Source organism: Siphateles boraxobius, unplaced genomic scaffold (assembly GCF_051911475.1).
Source record: "Siphateles boraxobius isolate OS27281-9 unplaced genomic scaffold, OSU_SipBor_1 204, whole genome shotgun sequence".
Classification (NCBI taxonomy): domain Eukaryota; kingdom Metazoa; phylum Chordata; class Actinopteri; order Cypriniformes; family Leuciscidae; genus Siphateles; species Siphateles boraxobius.
This window is the reverse complement of record NW_027508816.1, coordinates 757,910-778,864: the sequence shown is the minus strand read 5'-3', so window position 1 is coordinate 778,864 and position 20,955 is coordinate 757,910. Positions and strand designations below refer to the sequence as shown.

The 20,955-nt window shown below is 51.5% G+C and overlaps 1 protein-coding gene across 3 annotated transcripts; it reads right to left on the bottom strand.

Moving 5' to 3' along the window:
* Positions 1–1,949: 1,949 nt before the first annotated feature.
* Positions 1,950–17,922, bottom strand: LOC143745452 (ubiquitin-ribosomal protein eS31 fusion protein-like). Of its 3 annotated transcripts, XM_077237566.1 has the most exons (6): positions 17,847–17,922; positions 17,692–17,802; positions 11,510–11,564; positions 9,186–9,271; positions 8,834–8,965; positions 1,950–2,120 (listed from the first exon to the last, which is right to left on the bottom strand). In XM_077237566.1, the coding sequence occupies exons 2-6, from the start codon at positions 17,737–17,739 to the stop codon at positions 1,971–1,973; spliced, it is 471 nt and encodes a 156-aa protein (XP_077093681.1). In that variant the 5' UTR covers positions 17,740–17,802; positions 17,847–17,922; the 3' UTR covers positions 1,950–1,970. The 3 variants fall into 3 exon arrangements, with proteins under 3 accessions (XP_077093681.1, XP_077093680.1, XP_077093682.1); XM_077237565.1 differs by lacking the exon at positions 17,847–17,922 and having other exon boundaries at positions 17,692–17,833; XM_077237567.1 differs by lacking the exons at positions 11,510–11,564; positions 17,847–17,922 and adding an exon at positions 10,492–10,546 and having other exon boundaries at positions 17,692–17,833.
* Positions 17,923–20,955: the final 3,033 nt, after the last annotated feature.

Below are 20,955 nucleotides of genomic sequence, written 5' to 3'. Positions count from 1 at the left end.
AGACCACAGCGAACTGCTTCCGGTTTCAGGGCTGTTAAACAGCGCCGCCTGCTGGCCGTCAGTAGAATCTGCAGTTTAACTTCACTTCACTGTTCGACACAGCTTTATCCTTCATTAAATAAGTGTTCAGAAAATAAATGTAATTGTCAATACTTATTTTACTTAAAATAATGAAATCAAATTGGCCATTTCTATATTTTTAATGGAATATTGCAGTGTGTATTATAAATGATTTATGGGTGCACATCATTATTGTTTTTAATAATCTTGAATCAGAATAACTTCCTCTTGCAGAATCTCTTCTCTGTTGATGTGGGCGGGGCAACCTGTCACTCACATGAGATCCACCAATAGTGAACCACAACTATCCAATCAATTCCCCCACAGACACAATCAAGCCCCGCCCACATGTGTTCTTGTTCCAGAAACGTTTCGACATATAGTACAACACGATAGAGGAGAAAAGAAAAGACGAGCACAACTTCAGTTCATGTAAACATTAACTTACTTAAAATCCTTCACACATTTCAAACGTTCACCTCAAACACGCACTGATTCTCTTCATATCAGTCAGTGTAGATCGGGCTGGGCGATATGGCCAAAATATCATATATCGGTATTTTTTGGTTAAATGGCGATATACGATATATATCTCGGTACTTTCTACATTTTTCTATTTGGATAAAGAAAATCTGTGTTTATTTAAAAAATATATATATATATTTCACATCCTGCTCAATGATATCCTAACAATGTTGATATTGAAGGATATGGAAACAAATATAGTAAATGTAATGTAGGCTATGCAATATATGTGCAAAAAGGTGGTTAAAATCACATTGCAATCTAACATTACAATCTATAAACAAAAATAATGCTTTTGTTTTTAAAATGACTAAAGGCTAAACTAAAAATGAAAATAAAAACAAAAGCACAACAATTATATTAGCCTGCATTTGATTACCCCATTATAATGGTCACTTTCATAAAAATATACTTGTAGATTTAAAATTCCACATATGGCACATTTATTGTCTCCAACAACAAATATTTTAGCAATATGTATATTTTTATCAGAATTATTGCTTCTATTCTTGTGCTCGTCTGTTAGGCGCGCGTGCTCGCGGCGGCGCTCGTTCACGGAAGCTTGAATATTAGCGGAGATTCACTTGCAGAAGCTCGTCCTCTCCTGACAGTGAAATGGACATATTTGTTTGACTTTCTAACATTTACAGATGGAGAATATACCTGTGAAATGTAAGTTAAGCACTGAGGAAAGCACCACGTCTCAAACGCATTAAACAGTATTTATCTGTCAGTCAGCAACAGTATCTGTCAGAGCATCTGGGAAAACCCAGACGAACTTCCGGCAAATTTAGATTTGCAAGTTAGTCTGGCGAAGAGCCCATTCAAGCTCATTTCCAATCTTTCCAAATCGAGGCACCAATCACAAACGTTGAGGCGGGCTTTACAAGATGACTATCGATCTGATTGGTTTTAAGGTCTATCCAATTGGCACAGAGGCATTTGAGCGACGTCCGTTGGTGACGCCCCTTTGGAAGTGAGCTGTCAATGAACCTTCCCCAGACCCTAACTCAGTTACTACTGAGAAGGGTCTGGTTTTAACCAGGCTAATCTGACAGGGCAAGCTGCTTTAAACTTGTTAACTATATCTCACCAGTTATTTTGAAGCGCTAAATATAAGCTTGTGTCATGTATTGAACACATTGTACTACTTTCATTGCAGCAGCTCACACTGCGTCCTCCACTATTTTTCAGATGTGCTCATATCAAATTACTGTATCGATATGAACGGTATTGCCTCATTCCATATCGTTTAAAAAGTATATATACCACCCAGCCCTAGTGTAGACAAACTCAAAAACAGTCGGAAGATTCAGGAAACGACAAAAACGGCATGTCCTGAAAGAGAGGCGCTCAGACAGAAGCTGTTTTCAGTGTTTTATTGATCAGTTGTCCTCGGGTTTGTTGAAGCAGTAGGTGAGGCAGCACTTCCCACAGTAATGCCTGTCGAAGTGACTGGCCATGAAGACGCCGGCGCCGCACTCATCAGCCGGACACTCGCGCCGCAGACGGTGGATCTTCCCGTTCTCATCCACCTGCAGACCAGCAGTGTTAGTGTCACACACACACACAGAATACCACTCTCTCTCTCACTCTCACTCCCTCACGCTCGCTCTCTCACTCCCTCACGCTCGCTCGCTCTCTCCCTCACGCTCGCTCGCTCGCTCCCTCACGCTCGCTCTCTCGCTCCCTCCCGCTCGCTCTCTCCCTCCCGCTCGCTCTCTCCCTCCCGCTCGCTCTCTCACTCCCTCCCGCTCTCTCCCTCACGCTCGCTCTCTCACTCCCTCCCGCTCGCTCTCTCCCTCCCGCTCGCTCTCTCCCTCCCGCTCGCTCTCTCCCTCCCGCTCGCTCTCTCCCTCCCGCTCGCTCTCTCACTCCCTCCCGCTCGCTCTCTCCCTCCCGCTCGCTCTCTCCCTCCCGCTCGCTCTCTCACTCCCTCCCGCTCTCTCACTCCCTCCCGCTCGCTCTCTCCCTCCCGCTCGCTCTCTCCCTCCCGCTCGCTCTCTCCCTCCCGCTCGCTCTCTCCCTCCCGCTCGCTCTCTCCCTCGCTCTCTCCCTCGCTCTCGCTCGCTCACTCCCTCACGCTCGCTCTCTCCCTCACGCTCGCTCTCTCCCTCACGCTCGCTCCCGCCCTCACGCTCGCTCACTCCCTCCCTCCCGCCCTCACGCTCGCTCACTCCCTCCCTCCCGCCCTCACGCTCGCTCACTCCCTCCCGCTCTCACGCTCGCTCTCTCCCTCCCGCTCGCTCGCTCTCTCCCTCCCGCTCGCTCGCTCTCTCCCTCCCGCTCGCTCGCTCTCTCCCTCCCTCCCGCTCGCTCTCTCCCTCGCGCTCGCTCGCTCCCTCGCGCTCGCTCGCTCTCTCCCTCGCTTTCGCTCTCTCCCTCGCTCTCGCTCTCTCCCGCTCTCTCCCGCTCGCTCGCTCTCTCCCTCCCGCTCGCTCGCTCTCTCCCTCCCGCTCGCTCGCTCTCTCCCTCGCGCTCGCTCGCTCTCTCCCTCGCGCTCGCTCGCTCACTCCCTCGCGCTCTCCCACGCGCTCGCTCTCTCCCTCCCTCGCTCTCTCCCTCACGCTCGCTCGCTCCCTCACGCTCGCTCTCTCCCTCACGCTCGCTCGCTCTCTCCCTCACGCTCGCTCGCTCTCTCCCTCACGCTCGCTCGCTCTCTCCCTCACGCTCGCTCGCTCTCTCCCTCACGCTCGCTCGCTCTCTCCCTCACGCTCGCTCGCTCTCTCCCTCACTCGCTCTCTCCCTCACGCTCGCTCGCTCTCTCCTCACGCTCGCTCTCTCCCTCACGCACGCTCGCTCTCTCCCTCACGCACGCTCGCTCTCTCCCTCACGCTCGCTCGCTCTCTCCCTCACGCTCGCTCGCTCTCTCCCTCACGCTCGCTCGCTCTCTCCCTCACGCTCGCTCTTTCCCTCCCTCACGCTCGCTCTTTCCCTCCCTCACGCTCGCTCGCTCTCTCCCTCACGCTCGCTCGCTCTCTCCCTCACGCTCGCTCCCTCCCTCCCTCACGCTCGCTCCCTCCCTCCCTCACGCTCGCTCCCTCCCTCCCTCACGCTCGCTCCCTCACGCTCGCTCCCTCACGCTCGCTCCCTCCCTCCCTCACGCTCGCTCCCTCCCTCCCTCACGCTCGCTCCCTCCCTCCCTCACGCTCGCTCGCTCCCTCCCTCCCTCACGCTCGCTCCCTCCCTCCCTCCCTCCCTCCCTCACGCTCCCTCCCTCCCTCCCTCCCTCACGCTCCCTCCCTCCCTCCCTCCCTCACGCTCCCTCCCTCCCTCACGCTCCCTCCCTCCCTCACGCTCGCTCCCTCCCTCCCTCACGCTCGCTCCCTCCCTCCCTCACGCTCGCTCCCTCCCTCCCTCACGCTCGCTCCCTCCCTCACGCTCGCTCCCTCCCTCCCTCACGCTCGCTCCCTCCCTCCCTCCCTCACGCTCGCTCCCTCCCTCCCTCCCTCACGCTCGCTCCCTCCCTCGCGCTCGCTCGCTCCCTCTCTCTCCCTCGCGCTCGCTCGCTCCCTCTCTCCCTCCCGCTCGCTCGCTCCCTCTCTCCCTCCCGCTCGCTCGCTCTCTCCCTCCAGCTCGCTCCCTCTCGCTCGCTCCCTCCAGCTCGCTCCCTCTCGCTCGCTCCCTCCCACGCGCTCGCTCGCTCCCTCCCACGCGCTCGCTCGCTCCCGCCCACGCGCTCGCTCGCTCCCTCCCACGCGCTCGCTCGCTCACTCCCTCGCGCTCCCTCCCGCTCGCTCGCTCCCTCCCTCGCGCTCGCTCGCTCCCTCCCTCGCGCTCGCTCCCTCCCACGCGCTCGCTCCCTCCCACGCGCTCGCTCCCTCCCACGCGCTCGCTCGCACCCTCGCGCTCGCTCGCTCCCTCGCGCTCGCTCGCTCTCTCCCTCGCTCGCTCGCTCTCTCCCTCGCTCGCTCGCTCTCTCCCTCGCTCGCTCGCTCTCTCCCTCGCTCGCTCTCTCCCTCGCTCGCGCTCGCTCTCTCCCTCGCGCTCGCTCGCTCTCGCGCTCGCTCTCTCCCTCGCTCGCTCTCGCTCGCTCCCTCGCGCTCGCTCTCTCCCTCGCTCGCTCTCTCCCTCGCGCTCGCTCTCTCCCTCGCTCGCTCTCTCCCTCGCTCGCTCTCTCCCTCGCTCGCTCTCTCCCTCGCTCGCTCTCTCCCTCGCTCGCTCCCGCGCTCGCTCGCTCTCTCTCTCCCTCGCTCTCTCCCTCGCTCGCTCTCTCCCTCGCTCGCTCTCTCCCTCGCTCGCTCTCTCCCTCGCTCGCTCGCTCTCTCCCTCGCTCGCTCTCTCCCTCGCTCGCTCTCTCCCTCGCTCGCTCTCTCCCTCGCTCGCTCCCTCGCTCGCTCTCTCCCTCGCTCGCTCCCTCGCTCGCTCGCTCCCTCCCTCGCTCGCTCCCTCGCGCTCGCTCGCTCTCTCCCTCCCGCTCGCTCTCTCCCTCCCGCTCGCTCTCTCCCTCGCGCTCGCTCGCTCTCTCCCTCGCGCTCGCTCGCTCTCTCCCTCCCGCTCGCTCTCTCCCTCCCGCTCGCTCTCTCCCTCCCGCTCGCTCTCTCCCTCCCGCTCGCTCGCTCCCTCCCGCTCGCTCGGTCCCTCCCGCTCGCTCGGTCCCTCCCTCCCTCGCGCTCGCTCTCTCCCTCCCTCGCGCTCGCTCTCTCCCTCCCGCTCGCTCTCTCCCTCCCGCTCGTTCTCTCCCTCCCGCTCACTCGCTCCCTCCCGCTCGCTCGCTCCCTCCCTCCCTCGCGCTCGCTCGCTCCCTCTCTCCCTCGCGCTCGCTCGCTCCCTCCCTCGCGCTCGCTCCCTCCCACGCTCCCTCTCTCCCTCACGCTCGCTCGCTCCCTGCCTCGCGCTCGCTCCCTCCCACGCGCTCGCTCGCTCCCACGCTCCCTCTCTCCCTCGCGCTCGCTCCCTCCCACGCTCCCTCTCTCCCTCGCGCTCGCTCCCTCCCACGCTCCCTCTCTCCCTCACGCTCGCTCGCTCCCTGCCTCGCGCTCGCTCCCTCCCACGCGCTCGCTCACTCCCTCACGCTCGCTCACTCCCTCACGCTCGCTCGCTCGCTCACTCCCTCACGCTCGCTCACACCCTCACGCTCGCTCACACCCTCACGCTCGCTCACTCCCTCACGCTCGCTCACTCTCTCCCTCACGCTCGCTCACTCTCTCCCTCACGCTCGCTCACTCTCTCCCTCACGCTCGCTCACTCTCTCCCTCACGCTCGCTCACTCTCTCCCTCACGCTCGCTCTCTCTCTCCCTCACGCTCACTCGCTAGCTCTCTCCCTCACGCTCGCTCTCTCCCTCACGCTCGCTCTCTCCCTCTCTCCCTCACGCTCGCTCTCTCGCTCTCTCGCTCTCTCCCTCACGCTCGCTCTCTCCCTCACGCTCGCTCTCTCCCTCACGCTCGCTCGCTCTCTCCCTCACGCTCGCTCGCTCTCTCCCTCACGCTCGCTCGCTCACTCTCTCCCTCACGCTCACTCTCTCCCTCACGCTGTCTCTCGCTCTCACACACTCACTGAAACGGTGTTTGATTTACCTTGTAGTACTTGAGCACGGCCACGGCCTCTCCCTCGCGCTCGCTCTCTCCCTCGCGCTCGCTCTCTCCCTCGCGCTCGCTCTCCCCCTCGCGCTCGCTCTCCCCCTCGCGCTCGCTCTCCCCCTCGCGCACGCTCTCTCCCTCGCGCACGCTCTCTCCCTCGCGCACGCTCTCTCCCTCGCGCTCGCTCTCTCCCTCGCGCTCGCTCTCTCCCTCGCGCTCGCTCTCTCCCTCACGCACGCTCCCTCCCTCGCGCTCGCTCGCTCCCTCCCTCGCGCTCGCTCGCTCGCTCCCTCCCTCGCGCTCGCTCCCTCCCACGCGCTCGCTCCCTCCCACGCGCTCGCTCGCTCCCTCGCGCTCGCTCGCTCTCTCCCTCGCTCGCTCGCTCTCTCCCTCGCTCGCTCGCTCTCTCCCTCGCTCGCTCGCTCTCTCCCTCGCTCGCGCTCTCCCTCGCTCGCTCGCTCTCTCCCTCGCTCGCTCTCTCCCTCGCTCGCTCGCTCTCTCTCTCCCTCGCTCGCTCGCTCTCTCCCTCGCTCGCTCGCTCTCTCCCTCGCTCGCTCGCTCTCTCCCTCGCTCGCTCTCGCGCTCGCTCTCTCCCTCGCTCGCTCTCGCGCTCGCTCGCTCTCTCGCGCTCGCTCGCTCTCTCCCTCGCGCTCGCTCGCTCTCTCTCTCCCTCGCGCTCTCTCTCTCCCTCGCGCTCGCTCTCTCCCTCGCGCTCGCTCTCTCCCTCGCGCTCGCTCTCTCCCTCGCTCGCTCTCTCCCTCGCTCGCTCTCTCCCTCGCTCGCTCTCTCCCTCGCTCGCTCTCTCCCTCGCTCGCTCCCGCGCTCGCTCGCTCTCTCTCTCCCTCGCTCTCTCCCTCGCTCGCTCGCTCTCTCCCTCGCTCGCTCGCTCTCTCCCTCGCTCGCTCTCTCTCTCCCTCGCTCGCTCTCTCCCTCGCTCGCTCTCTCTCTCCCTCGCTCGCTCGCTCTCTCCCTCGCTCGCTCTCTCCCTCGCTCGCTCGCTCCCTCGCTCGCTCGCTCCCTCGCTCGCTCGCTCCCTCGCTCGCTCTCTCCCTCGCTCGCTCTCTCCCTCGCTCGCTCTCTCCCTCGCTCGCTCGCTCTCTCCCTCGCTCGCTCTCTCCCTCCCTCGCTCTCTCCCTCGCTCGCTCCCTCGCTCGCTCCCTCGCGCTCGCTCGCTCTCTCCCTCCCGCTCGCTCTCTCCCTCGCGCTCGCTCGCTCTCTCCCTCCCGCTCGCTCGCTCTCTCCCTCCCGCTCGCTCTCTCTCTCCCTCCCGCTCGCTCTCTCTCTCCCTCCCGCTCGCTCTCTCCCTCCCGCTCGCTCTCTCCCTCCCGCTCGCTCTCTCCCTCCCGCTCGCTCTCTCCCTCCCGCTCGCTCTCTCCCTCCCGCTCGCTCTCTCCCTCCCTCGCGCTCGCTCTCTCCCTCCCTCGCGCTCGCTCTCTCCCTCCCGCTCGCTCTCTCCCTCCCGCTCGTTCTCTCCCTCCCGCTCACTCGCTCCCTCCCGCTCGCTCGGTCCCTCCCTCCCTCGCGCTCGCTCGCTCGCTCCCTCGCGCTCGCTCGCTCCCTCCCTCGCGCTCGCTCCCTCCCACGCTCCCTCACGCTCGCTCGCTCCCTGCCTCGCGCTCGCTCCCTCCCACGCGCTCGCTCGCTCCCACGCTCCCTCTCTCCCTCGCGCTCGCTCCCTCCCACGCTCCCTCTCTCCCTGCCTCGCGCTCGCTCCCTCCCACGCGCTAGCTCACTCCCTCACGCTCGCTCACTCCCTCACGCTCGCTCGCTCACTCCCTCACGCTCGCTCACACCCTCACGCTCGCTCACACCCTCACGCTCGCTCACTCCCTCACGCTCGCTCACTCTCTCCCTCACGCTCGCTCACTCTCTCCCTCACGCTCGCTCACTCTCTCCCTCACGCTCGCTCGCTCTCTCCCTCACGCTCGCTCGCTCTCTCTCTCCCTCACGCTCACTCGCTAGCTCTCTCCCTCACGCTCGCTCTCTCCCTCACGCTCGCTCTCTCCCTCACGCTCGCTCTCTCCCTCTCTCCCTCACGCTCGCTCTCTCGCTCTCTCGCTCTCTCCCTCACGCTCGCTCTCTCCCTCACGCTCGCTCGCTCTCTCCCTCACGCTCGCTCGCTCTCTCCCTCACGCTCGCTCACTCTCTCCCTCACGCTCGCTCGCTCACTCTCTCCCTCACGCTCACTCTCTCCCTCACGCTGTCTCTCGCTCTCACACACTCACTGAAACGGTGTTTGATTTACCTTGTAGTACTTGAGCACGGCCACGGCCTCTCCCTCGCGCTCGCTCTCTCCCTCGCGCTCGCTCTCTCCCTCGCGCTCGCTCTCCCCCTCGCGCTCGCTCTCCCCCTCGCGCACGCTCTCTCCCTCGCGCACGCTCTCTCCCTCGCGCTCGCTCTCTCCCTCGCGCTCGCTCTCTCCCTCGCGCTCGCTCTCTCCCTCGCGCTCGCTCTCTCCCTCACGCACGCTCTCTCCCTCACGCTCGCTCCCTCACGCTCGCTCCCTCACGCTCGCTCTCTCCCTCACGCTCGCTCTCTCCCTCACGCACGCTCGCTCCCTCACGCTCGCTCCCTCACGCTCGCTCCCTCACGCTCGCTCCCTCACGCTCTCTCCCTCACGCTCGCTCTCTCACTCCCTCACGATCGCTCTCTCACTCCCTCACGATCGCTCTCTCCCTCACGCTCTCTCTCGCTCTCACACACTCACTGAAACGGTGTTTGATTTACCTTGTAGTACTTGAGCACGGCCAGCTTCACCTTCTTCCTCTTGTGTTTGTTCTTCTTCGGCGTGGTATAGGACTTCTTCTTCCTCTTCTTGGCTCCGCCGCGCAGACGGAGCACCAGGTGCAGCGTTGACTCCTGCAGATGCACACACACACACACGTGTTCACTGGTACTGAAGTTTTATTGATATAATGAGAAAGTATAGGTGTTTGACCAATATATTTTCAAGACTGATATATCATATTTTTTAATTATTTGCATTGCTGACATGTTATTTTGACGGCGTGTGAGAACATCAGTGTGTTCCTGTGAGGATCCGCTGTTTCTCCTGGTTTACTCTCAGATACTCTCGTACCTTCTGGATGTTGTAGTCGGACAGTGTGCGTCCGTCCTCCAGCTGCTTCCCAGCGAAGATCAGCCTCTGCTGGTCCGGAGGAATCCCTGCAACACACACACACACAATCAGCACAGGACACACACACACAATCAGCACAGAGGACACACACACACACACACAATCAGCACAGAGGACACACACACACACACACACAATCAGCACAGAGGACACACACACACACACACAATCAGCACAGAGGACACACACACAATCAGCACAGAGAACACACACACACACACAATCAGCACAGAGAACACACACACACACACAATCAGCACAGAGGACACACACACACAATCAGCACAGAGAACACACACACACACACAATCAGCACAGAGGACACACACACACACAATCAGCACAGAGGACACACACACACAATCAGCACAGAGGACACACACACACACAATCAGCACAGAGGACACACACACACAATCAGCACAGAGGACACACACACACACAATCAGCACAGAGGACACACACACAATCAGCACAGAGGACACACACACAATCAGCACAGAGAACACACACACACACAATCAGCACAGAGAACACACACACACACACAATCAGCACAGAGCACAAACACACACACAATCAGCACAGAGGACACACACACACACAATCAGCACAGAGGACACACACACACAATCAGCACAGAGGACACACACACACACAATCAGCACAGAGGACACACACACACAATCAGCACAGAGGACACACACACACACAATCAGCACAGAGAACACACACACACACAATCAGCACAGAGGACACACACACACAATCAGCACAGAGGACACACACAATCAGCACAGAGGACACACACACACACACACAATCAGCACAGAGGACACACACACACACAATCAGCACAGAGGGCACACACACACACACGCGCACACAATCAGCACAGAGGACACACACACACACAATCAGCACAGAGGACACACACACACACACACAATCAGCACAGAGGACACACACACACACACACAATCAGCACAGAGGACACACACACACACACACACAATCAGCACAGAGGACACACACACACACAATCAGCACAGAGGACACACACACAATCAGCACAGAGGACACACACACACACAAAATCGACAGAGGACAAACACACACACACACACACACACACACAAAATCGACAGAGGACAAACACACACACACAATCAGCACAGAGGACACACTCACTCAGCACAGAGAACATACAGGCAGACACACACACACAAACTTTACTGTACATCACCTTCTTTGTCCTGGATCTTTGCCTTGACATTTTCAATAGAGTCTGACGGCTCGACCTGCAGGGCATCATGGGAAGATTACAGCAGGATCAGCAGTGTCACACACAGTGTGTGAGAGTGAGTGTGTGTTTGAGTGTAAAAACAGGCCGTTCACTGATAAACTCAGTTCTTTCTTAAACAGAAGATAGAAACACCAGCGATCACTGACCACGCCCACTCACTGGCTCCGCCCACATACACTGGCCCCGCCCACATACGCTGACCCCGCCCACACTCGCTGACCCCGCCCACACTCGCTGACCCCGCCCACACTCGCTGACCCCGCCCACACACGCTGCCCCCGCCCACACACGCTGACTCCGCCCACACTCGCTGACCCCGCCCACACTCGCTGACCCCGCCCACACTCGCTGGCTCTCTCCCTCGCGCTCGCTCTCTCCCTCGCGCTCGCTCTCCCCCTCGCGCACGCTCTCTCCCTCGCGCACGCTCTCTCCCTCGCGCTCGCTCTCCCCCTCGCGCACGCTCTCTCCCTCGCGCACGCTCTCTCCCTCGCGCTCGCTCTCTCCCTCGCGCTCGCTCTCCCCCTCGCGCACGCTCTCTCCCTCGCGCACGCTCTCTCCCTCGCGCACGCTCTCTCCCTCGCGCTCGCTCTCTCCCTCGCGCTCGCTCTCTCCCTCCCACACACACACAATCAGCACAGAGGACACACACACACACACACAATCAGCACAGAGGACACACACACACACACACAATCAGCACAGAGGACACACACACACACACACACAATCAGCACAGAGGACACACACACACACAATCAGCACAGAGGACACACACACAATCAGCACAGAGGACACACACACACACAAAATCGACAGAGGACAAACACACACACACACACACACACACACAAAATCGACAGAGGACAAACACACACACACAATCAGCACAGAGGACACACTCACTCAGCACAGAGAACATACAGGCAGACACACACACACAAACTTTACTGTACATCACCTTCTTTGTCCTGGATCTTTGCCTTGACATTTTCAATAGAGTCTGACGGCTCGACCTGCAGGGCATCATGGGAAGATTACAGCAGGATCAGCAGTGTCACACACAGTGTGTGAGAGTGAGTGTGTGTTTGAGTGTAAAAACAGGCCGTTCACTGATAAACTCAGTTCTTTCTTAAACAGAAGATAGAAACACCAGCGATCACTGACCACGCCCACTCACTGGCTCCGCCCACATACACTGGCCCCGCCCACATACGCTGACCCCGCCCACACTCGCTGACTCCGCCCACACTCGCTGACTCCGCCCACACTCGCTGACCCCGCCCACACTCGCTGACCCCGCCCACACTCGCTGACCCCGCCCACACACGCTGCCCCCGCCCACACACGCTGACTCCGCCCATACTCACTGACCCCGCCCACACTCGCTGACCCCGCCCACACTCGCTGGCCCCGCCCACACTCGCTGGCTCCGCCCACACTCACTGACCCCGCCCACACTCACTGACTGATCAATATGTAAAATATGGGGTGGGAATCGTTTGGAGTCTGACACTTCAACTAAAATCGATTCCTGTGGTCATGATTCAATTATAAATCAATATTCGATTTGGGATCTCAATAATAAAGAGTGATATTACTGTAATTTAAAGGAATGGTGCAGTAATGTGGAGAGACGGATGAACGGAGAATCTGAAACAGATTCACAAAAAACCTCAGGAGAGATATAATAACGTAGATTAAATTATACGTTATTATTTTACTCTAGACTGAAACTGCGTCTGACACACACTCGTTCACTATATAGTGCAGCAGTTGGGAAGAAGTGAATGAAAGAGTGAGTGAATGAAGTTCACTCAGAGTTCAGCAGATATAGTGCACTATATAGGAGACATCGAACACATACTGAACACACACTTCAGCAGATTCACATCATGTTTATTTATACACCACTTTATACAATACACTGAATTTAAGCAGCAGCTATAACTGTAAAGTTGATTACTATAAAGCGGCTCTCCAGTGTGTTCTTATTTTACTCGCGTCTAAAGATATAAGCCCCCTTTCAGCACTGCACGCGACTGCCGGACACGACTGACGGAATTCGCCCCCTAGTGGAAGTCACAGGAACTTTCATTACGATCGTACACGCAACATGGGAGAGAAGCTGATTCTATAGGGATCTCCCAGTCACGTGACCCCTAGCCGCGTGTCAGCCATTTTGACGGAATACATCCGTGAGCTACTCAGTGGCAATGGATCTATTATTAGGGGCAAAGAGTATAGAAGTTGTTCCTCTATACTCTTTGTTAGGGGTGGGCCACCCCTAATAATAGATCCATTGCCGTGGGTAATATATATTATTAGTATATTATTATACTAATAATATAATTACATAAAAACGTTTTGACATTGGGCGACAGTGTGTTAGGTAAATGCATTTACCAGTAACGTTACTGACTCTGAAGCTGAGCAGTTCCACGGCTCTCTTCTCTACTCTTTACTACTACTTTAATACTGTTTCTAGCTAATGTTGGTAGGGTTTTTTCACTGCTACAAAAAAAACTTAGAAAAATGTAGTCAACACCGTTAGAACCGTGTACATTTTTTTTCATTGGTTGTTGTGTTAAATCTTACCCAGATACAATAGTGCTATTTTCTGATTGGCCATGGTGAAGCTCGACGAACAACACCAGAGGAGATGCGCTTGATTCCTGCCGGTTCCACAGTGAGAGCGGCGCGGCCAGAGTTTGGGCGCTGCGGCATATTAAATATATTACAAATACTTTTTCAGCGTGAGAAATACAATGTGTGGCGGGAGAGCGTGACAAAAGACCGAAATGAGTGACTGTCACGCTCAATGCATGGCACTTGAGAGCCCTGTTATGTTATGCTGAATGGTAGTGCACACACACATTGCGGATTTCTATGGAAACAGTGGATTTATAACATTTGATCCCGAACTCAGAGAAATCATTGATTAGCCTTCGAGGGGACAACTTACCTGATCCAAAATGAAGACTGCAAAGCCGCGTGTGTTGAGTTGGAAGCCAAACACCGCCATCAGCGTTTTGCCTGTTTATTGCCGCCAACCACTTGTTTCTCCGTTTTGTTTCTTTTGGGATACGGTATAAAGATATTCCTTTTGTATGATCACGTATCTGATCGCATCCAACTGCACAGCATCGCTCAGGCATGATAGAAATATTTCGCGACGAGCTGTAATATCACCGGCGGTATAGCATTTTCTATTCCGTCAAAATGGCTGCTCCAAATGGCGTGACGTCACGCGGGACGTCCCTATACACCCCATTCTGTATGCTATAACTCTCGAATCATACAGAGACGTCAGCAGGAAAAATTAAGCTTGGTAGATTGTCAGTCTGCCAGGTGTGTTTTGATATATTCAATTCATAATTTTTATTCAAATTAATGTATTTTTTTAAAGTATTATATGTTTCGGATCAAGTTTTTTATTTTTTTTAAGTATTAATAATTATCAACTTGCGCACACCGATTTGATTGAACTACATTGGAATACATCACATCCGGTCGGCCGTTTGTACACGGTGTATTCGCTAGGGATGGGCATTCGATTAAATTTTCTTAGTCGATCGTCGGGAGAATTAACGATCGACTATCGATTAATCATTAATATTTTTTTATTCAAATTCATTATTTATTTAACTTTTTATAAATTAAAAAGGCAATGAAAATACAAAAATACAGCGTGTTTTTCCTCGATTAGATCTTTATTACAAGATGATCAACTTGTGGCAGTAAAACTGGACGTTCGGTTAGGCTAAACTTGAAGATATATATGCGCTGCGGTGCTCGAAAGCAACGGAACCTGCAGCTGCGAGTTGGCGTTCTTAAACAGAGACCCTTGTTTGTTCCAAAATAATAAATAATAATAAAAAATCATGTTAAACAATAACTTAACCAAAAACATAATAATACTTAGATCTGACAGGTTTTGTCAAAATGTAACTCAAAACTATCCAAGAACGAAGTCGAGAAAGAGGGTGAGAGAGATTACTGTAACAATCAATTCGGCTAGGCTACTTAACAAAGCCTCATAAAAAATAACTAGTAACTCACATACAACTTCTACACCAGTCTACTGATTTTTGTTGAGAAAGATAAGCATGTTGATGACATGATCTGGGGTCAGACGCGACCGCAACTTGACCGTCAAGCCTCGTTTACACTTTCGCCTGGCTCTGCAGCGCGAGTCTCCGCAGAGTGCGCGCGCACATACCCAAACAGACGAGGCGTTTATACTCGACGCGCTCGCCTGTGAAACACCGAATACCGCAATGACGTCATTTTTGCCGCGCTCACCTTCGCGCTGGTGCGGACGCCTCGAGTGTAAACAAGGCTTCAGTCCAGCCGCTGAAAACACCTGCTCTGAGGAGACTGACGTTGCCGGGATGCACAGGTACCTCCGCGCTAACTTGACCAGCCCGGGGAACACGTTCACTTTCCGCAGCAGCATTAGTTTAATGATAATCGATAACAAATTAACGTGATCGACGAAATTCTTAATGATCAATAATCGATCGTCGATTAAACATGCCCATCCCTAGTATTCGCAGAAGTTCCGATATTTAAACGAATCCGAATGTTCCGCATACGCGTGTTATCGGACCTCCCCGCTCCAGTGCGACTCTCCATTGGAAATGAATGACTTCTGGTCCGACGGCTGTCGTTTGTCGTGTGCAGTGGAAAGGCAACACCCCCCGATGACATCACCACACAGACCAATGGGAGTTCAGAGAGGTCGCTAGGGGTGTAAATCGGAGCCTTAATGACGATTCGATACGATACCGATTTCTTAAGACAACGATTCGATTATTTTCGATACTTCAGAGTTTCCCGTGATACGATTCGATTCAATACTAGATATTTTTACATGATATCTATTAAGTTTCAAATAAATCAACAAAAAAATAAATAATTTGCCTTTTATTGAGAATACAGACACAGTAGGCCTATTAGTGGCGAGCAGGACGAGGAGGGACGAGAGAACGGCGCGAGGCCGGTGGCGTGAGTGTTAATGAGTGTTAATTAATAACGCTCCTCCGTGAGAGATACGAGACCGGTGCGTCTCACAGGTGACGTTCATTAACACTCACGCCACCGGCCTCGCGCCGTTACACTAAAGCAGTCTTCCTCTTTGCAAACGGCAACATCTCTTACCACTGCTCCATCTGTTTTCCTGAAGCCGAAATACTTCCACACCCATGACTTGATGCCGACTGGAGTGTGTAACATTTCACTTTCATTGCCAGCTCGCTCTGACGGTTCCATCGCTCTTGAAAGTCAGACTCAACAAGCCTGCGAATTTACAAGTTCGTACCAATGTTAATATAATACTTTTTACGTCGTTGTCAATCGATTGTGTAAACACTATGGAACAGCTGATAGGAACGTGCACTGTTGACGTTGACAGCAGCGCGGATTGATAGAAATGGAAAGAAAATAGTGCCGATTAAAACTGAGGTATGAATTTTGACCGGCGTGTTTTTTGTGTGGTAAATTAACGCAAATCATTTTTCACGTAAAAACGCACAGTTTTGTGGCCCCGGAAACTAACCGGGAGTACTTTATTGAAAAACTTCCAGCGGCCAGAACTCTGACCAGGAGGAGACTACAGAGTGGGTCAGTGTGTATGCACTATAGTGCTGGTAAGGATTGCTTACAACTTCATGTCTTAAATGGGCGAACTAACCCTTTAAGTAGGGGGGAAAATCGGAAAAAAATCGTAAATCGAATTAAAATAAATAAAATCAGAGATTTTATTTTTAGGCCATATCGCCCAGCCCTACGTGAGACTATGTGTATTGTGATGCATTATTATTCTGCTAGATAAAAAAGTATTATCATGCAGTAATTTACAATATTTGCTCTGAGCGTGTGTGTGTGTGTGACAGTGATTCATGCGCATACATGTCAGTCAGCGCAGCATCGCACGTCAAGTTCGTAGAGAGATTTATTCAGTCCATTTTAAATTCTGATAGATATTAACTAAGAAGTTCAAGTAATGCACTGGAAATCCGCGCTCATTTAAGGGACGGAGAGAAAGCACTGACACCTGCAGGGTTTCATCTGACGGTACTTTTTATTGAACACTAAAAAGTTAAATAAGCATATTATAGTCTATCTGCTCCGTAAGATCAGTGGTACAGCAGAACGAGTGTCTCTATATCTTAGACGTTTTTTAAATCTGAACTCCAAAAATGCAACGATATTGTCAGACATCCATGAGTGCATGTTCACAGAGGAAAACAGCTGAAGAACAGCGCTGGTTGTTCTCTCGACACTCGACAACGACGGAATACAACGGCATGGGCGAAGGTATAAGGCGTGTATTAAATTTTATGAAATAATCCCGAAAGAAGTATAAACACGGCAGAGATGGCGAGTTCAGCAGCTGGGTTAGCTGAGGTGACGCTAACAGAGAGCAGACAAACGGCTAAACAGCAGCGCAATCCACCTGTCACTCAAGTGGCCACGCCCTTGATTAAGCAGCATTTTAAGGCTTGATATAATTTAAACGGATGAGTTATAAAAAAAAAATCACCCCCCTCACAGTTGTCATGAAGGGCAAAATTAGCTGTATAGACCAAAACCACTTTAGACACCAGGCTGTGATCACATTTTCTTCTGCTGTAAAGTTGGGCATTTTAGCATGGGGGAGATACAGATTTGACTCACTTTTGCTGCCAGCCTCAAGCGGCCAGGCGATGAATTGCAGTTTAATTCACTTCCGTGTTGGTTTCAAGAGAGAGACAGGGAGGTTGCCGCTTGATTGGGACACAGCCCTGATTGTGTTCTAGATGACAGCGGTTTGTTCCTCAGATGTGAAGAGTTACAGTGCGGCCAAAACAACTCTACATCGACTGTTACTCGCTGTTTTATCATGAATAACTCGGTCCAAACTGCGTAACACACAATCAAGCGTTGTCACTTTTTAACTGATAAGGCCTCGTGTTTTATTTCTCAGTTAATCTTCAGAGCAGGAGCATCCCTCACTGTATCACACTAACAGCTGATACTGCGATCAGAAGAACACTCATCTGTGATTATTCCGAGTGTGTGATCATCGCTCGTGCAGTACTGTCTGTGCTCACTCACACACACACACACACACACATACACACACACTGCCTCACTCACCTCGAGTGTGATGGTTTTACCCGTCAGCGTTTTCACGAAGATCTGCATGTTGGCGTCGCGAGCACCTGTCTGACATACACAACAGCTTTAGCCTCAGTGTTCGTGTGTAGTGTGTAGTTTAACTGCGGTGAGTGAACATCCATCTATTCCACAAGAACACTGGCGCTAATCGCGCTAATGGAGAATCAGGAGGAGAGGAGCTCAGTGCGCATGCGCCGGTCTTCAGCGCGAGAGCTTGCGGTCCTACTGAGCGCCTGATCAAAAACATTCATCAGCAAACCCTTATGCAAGGTAGGATTACTTGGCTTTGGTCAAGCCATGGGAAAATAGAATGCATTTAATATATAGTTTTTATTATCATCCAAAATATTTGTATACTTAATATTTTACTCGTCACTGTTCTCGGCGCTGTCGGGATGGACCAATCACAGCCGAGTGTGATTACAGACTCAAATTAGCTGGATCCATGACGATTGCATAACCGTACTTGTTGATAAAATAAAAGATTAAAGCATCAGTGGCTCGTGTAGACGATGTGGTGATGTAATTGACTTTTTCAAATATAATGTGTCTTTTTTTTACTGAAAAGTCCAACTTGGTCAGTTACTGTTAGACTCAAAGAGAAGTAAAAAAAAAATGATTACGGTCATAAGATATGTGATGATCATAAGATACATGTGGTGTAAAAATTTTAATTCAGTTCAATTGCATGTCATATGATGACGTCATACATAGTCTAGATCGTTTCAAATGAGTGTGTGAAGCTTTTGGAATAACAGAGATATTTTATATAAGAACAAGTTACTCTTTTTTTGAAAATTGGGTAGTCAATCAGATTCTGCTGGTGGACCAGCTATTTAATGGAGAGGGGCGACTTTTCTCCTATAGTGAATTTTTATCAACATATAACATCCCAGTTACGCCAAGAGAATTTGCAATTGTATTTGACGCCATTCCATCAGGCGTAATCATGCTTTTTAGGTGTACTAGCAGACTTCCGCTTACTTCTGTCTCCCTCCCTGATGTGGCTGAATCACCAGTTGGAAAAGTCTGTTTTTCCCAAATACCTCAAAATAATAAGAATGTTCGAGCACTATTTCAGAAAGAAATTCTATCTATTCCAAATGTTACATTTTATTGGAACCGATTTGTAAATGGCATTGACTGGAAAAAGGTTTGGATGATTCCTCACAGATACTTGATAGTAAATAAGGTGAAAGAAGTATCTTTCAGAATAATTCACAAATATTACCCTGCTAATCATTACATGGTTAAATTTAAAAGAGACATCAATACAAAATGTTCTTTTTGTGAAGATCACCCAGAAACTGTTTTGCATCTCTTTTGGTATTGCTCACACACCAGAACATTTTGGCAAAATTTCTGCAGATTCATAATTGACCATATTTATAAAGACTTTGCCTTATTATGGAAGAATGTTGTGTTTTGCTTTTATGAAAGTCAAACTAAAGATAAGAGGTACTTCATTATAAATGTATTAATTCTTTTGGCAAATTTTCACATTCATAAGTCCAAATTTAGCGCTAAACCCCCTAATTTTGTACTGTTTCTCCACGAAGTTGCACATTATATTAATCTGATTTCTGGTTCCAACAACAAAAAGGCAATTAAAACTGTCAACATATGGTCTTCTTTCTCTTTGTAATGGTCCGTAAGCTTCCCCTGGCAAAATTGTATTGTATTCTTTTTATGTGTTGTATTTTTGTATATTGTTATGTATATGTTGATTACTTATTTGTGATTTGTACCCTTTTCTGTAATTGAAGTTAATAAAAAAAATAAAAAAAAATGAGTGTGTGAAGCTGTCATGTGCGGTAAACAAATTATAATACAATACTGTAATCCAACACTGTTAGTGTTTTACAGTATATGCAGCCTCTGTATGATTATTTCCATTAATGTTTATTTTATTATTAATACTACAACACTAAAATAAGTGTGTATTTATAGAAATTTTGTTCCATGTATCATCTTAAAGCAACACTAAGTAAGATTTTTTACCTTGAAATAATGTTTCCAAAATGGTTTCAGTGGTTCATCAAGTCGTGACCTGGTGAAATGCACTTATGCCACAGCTTTGCCGTCCTTTATCTGATATGTAAAATTGCCAGATCGGGTCGCGTTTCTGTAGTTCTAATTAGACATAAGAAAACTACTAATTTGACTTGCTTTACGGCAAGCGTTACAATTACTACGCTCGTTTGTGATGTCGCAATACATCATACTTTCATATAATCAAGCATCATACTCTTCCTTGTCTGTGGCAATTGTTGATTCCAGAGCCGGTGCTGGATAAACAGCGAGCGTGTGCGTGCGACAGTAGGCTACGGTAGGCTAAATTATTTACGACAGCGGTAATGGACAATTCCGCTTCCAACCTGTAGGGCGACCGCAGAGGAAAAGTTACGTGGTGTTGCTTTAAGAGATATTGTTAGTTTCTTCATTTTAATGGACAGCAGTGTAGTTACTCATATCAAATACGTTTTCAGTATTATAAAGGTTAAATTAACATTTAGTGACCTATAAGCATTTCACAGAATTATGTGCACTAATTATATATAAAACTATAGTCAGCGCACTACAAATGTTAAAGGGGTGGTAAAACACGATTTCACTTTTCTAACATCTGCAAAGTTACAATGCTCGCAAAGCAAAGGGAGATATTTGCTTTTTTTTAAGAAAAGGACTACAACAAACGGCTGGTAGGGACTACGCCACATTCCTCCCGGGTTAGTGACATCAGCAACCCTAAAATGTACATAAGCCCCGCCCCCGGGACGTTAAGAAGAGGAAAAGTTGTTGTATAAGAGTGTATTTGTGAGTCAGCTCAAACTTTAGCATCCTTCTTTTCACATGCAATAGAAAGTCACTCTGTGTGCACCTCACAACAGTTCCTATACGAGCGATTTATAGATTATCATGACAGATTATGCTAATTGAAGATAGTTAACTCCACATCAGCAACATAAATTCATCAACTAACCATTCAGAGACGTCCTGTTGCATTCTACATGTTGTCACTTCTTCTTGAGTCTCTCCATCTTTGTCTGACTCCGTTTTAACATTAAAGGCAGAACAGTTTCTGTCTATGGAGGACCAGCTCTACCATATTTAAAAATAAATACAGAAATAAATAAATGCTCAATAAATAAATAAGCATACAATTAATTGCCCCAAAAAATACAATAAACAAATAAATGTAGGTAGAAATTAAATTATACAGTGAGACATAAATGTATATAT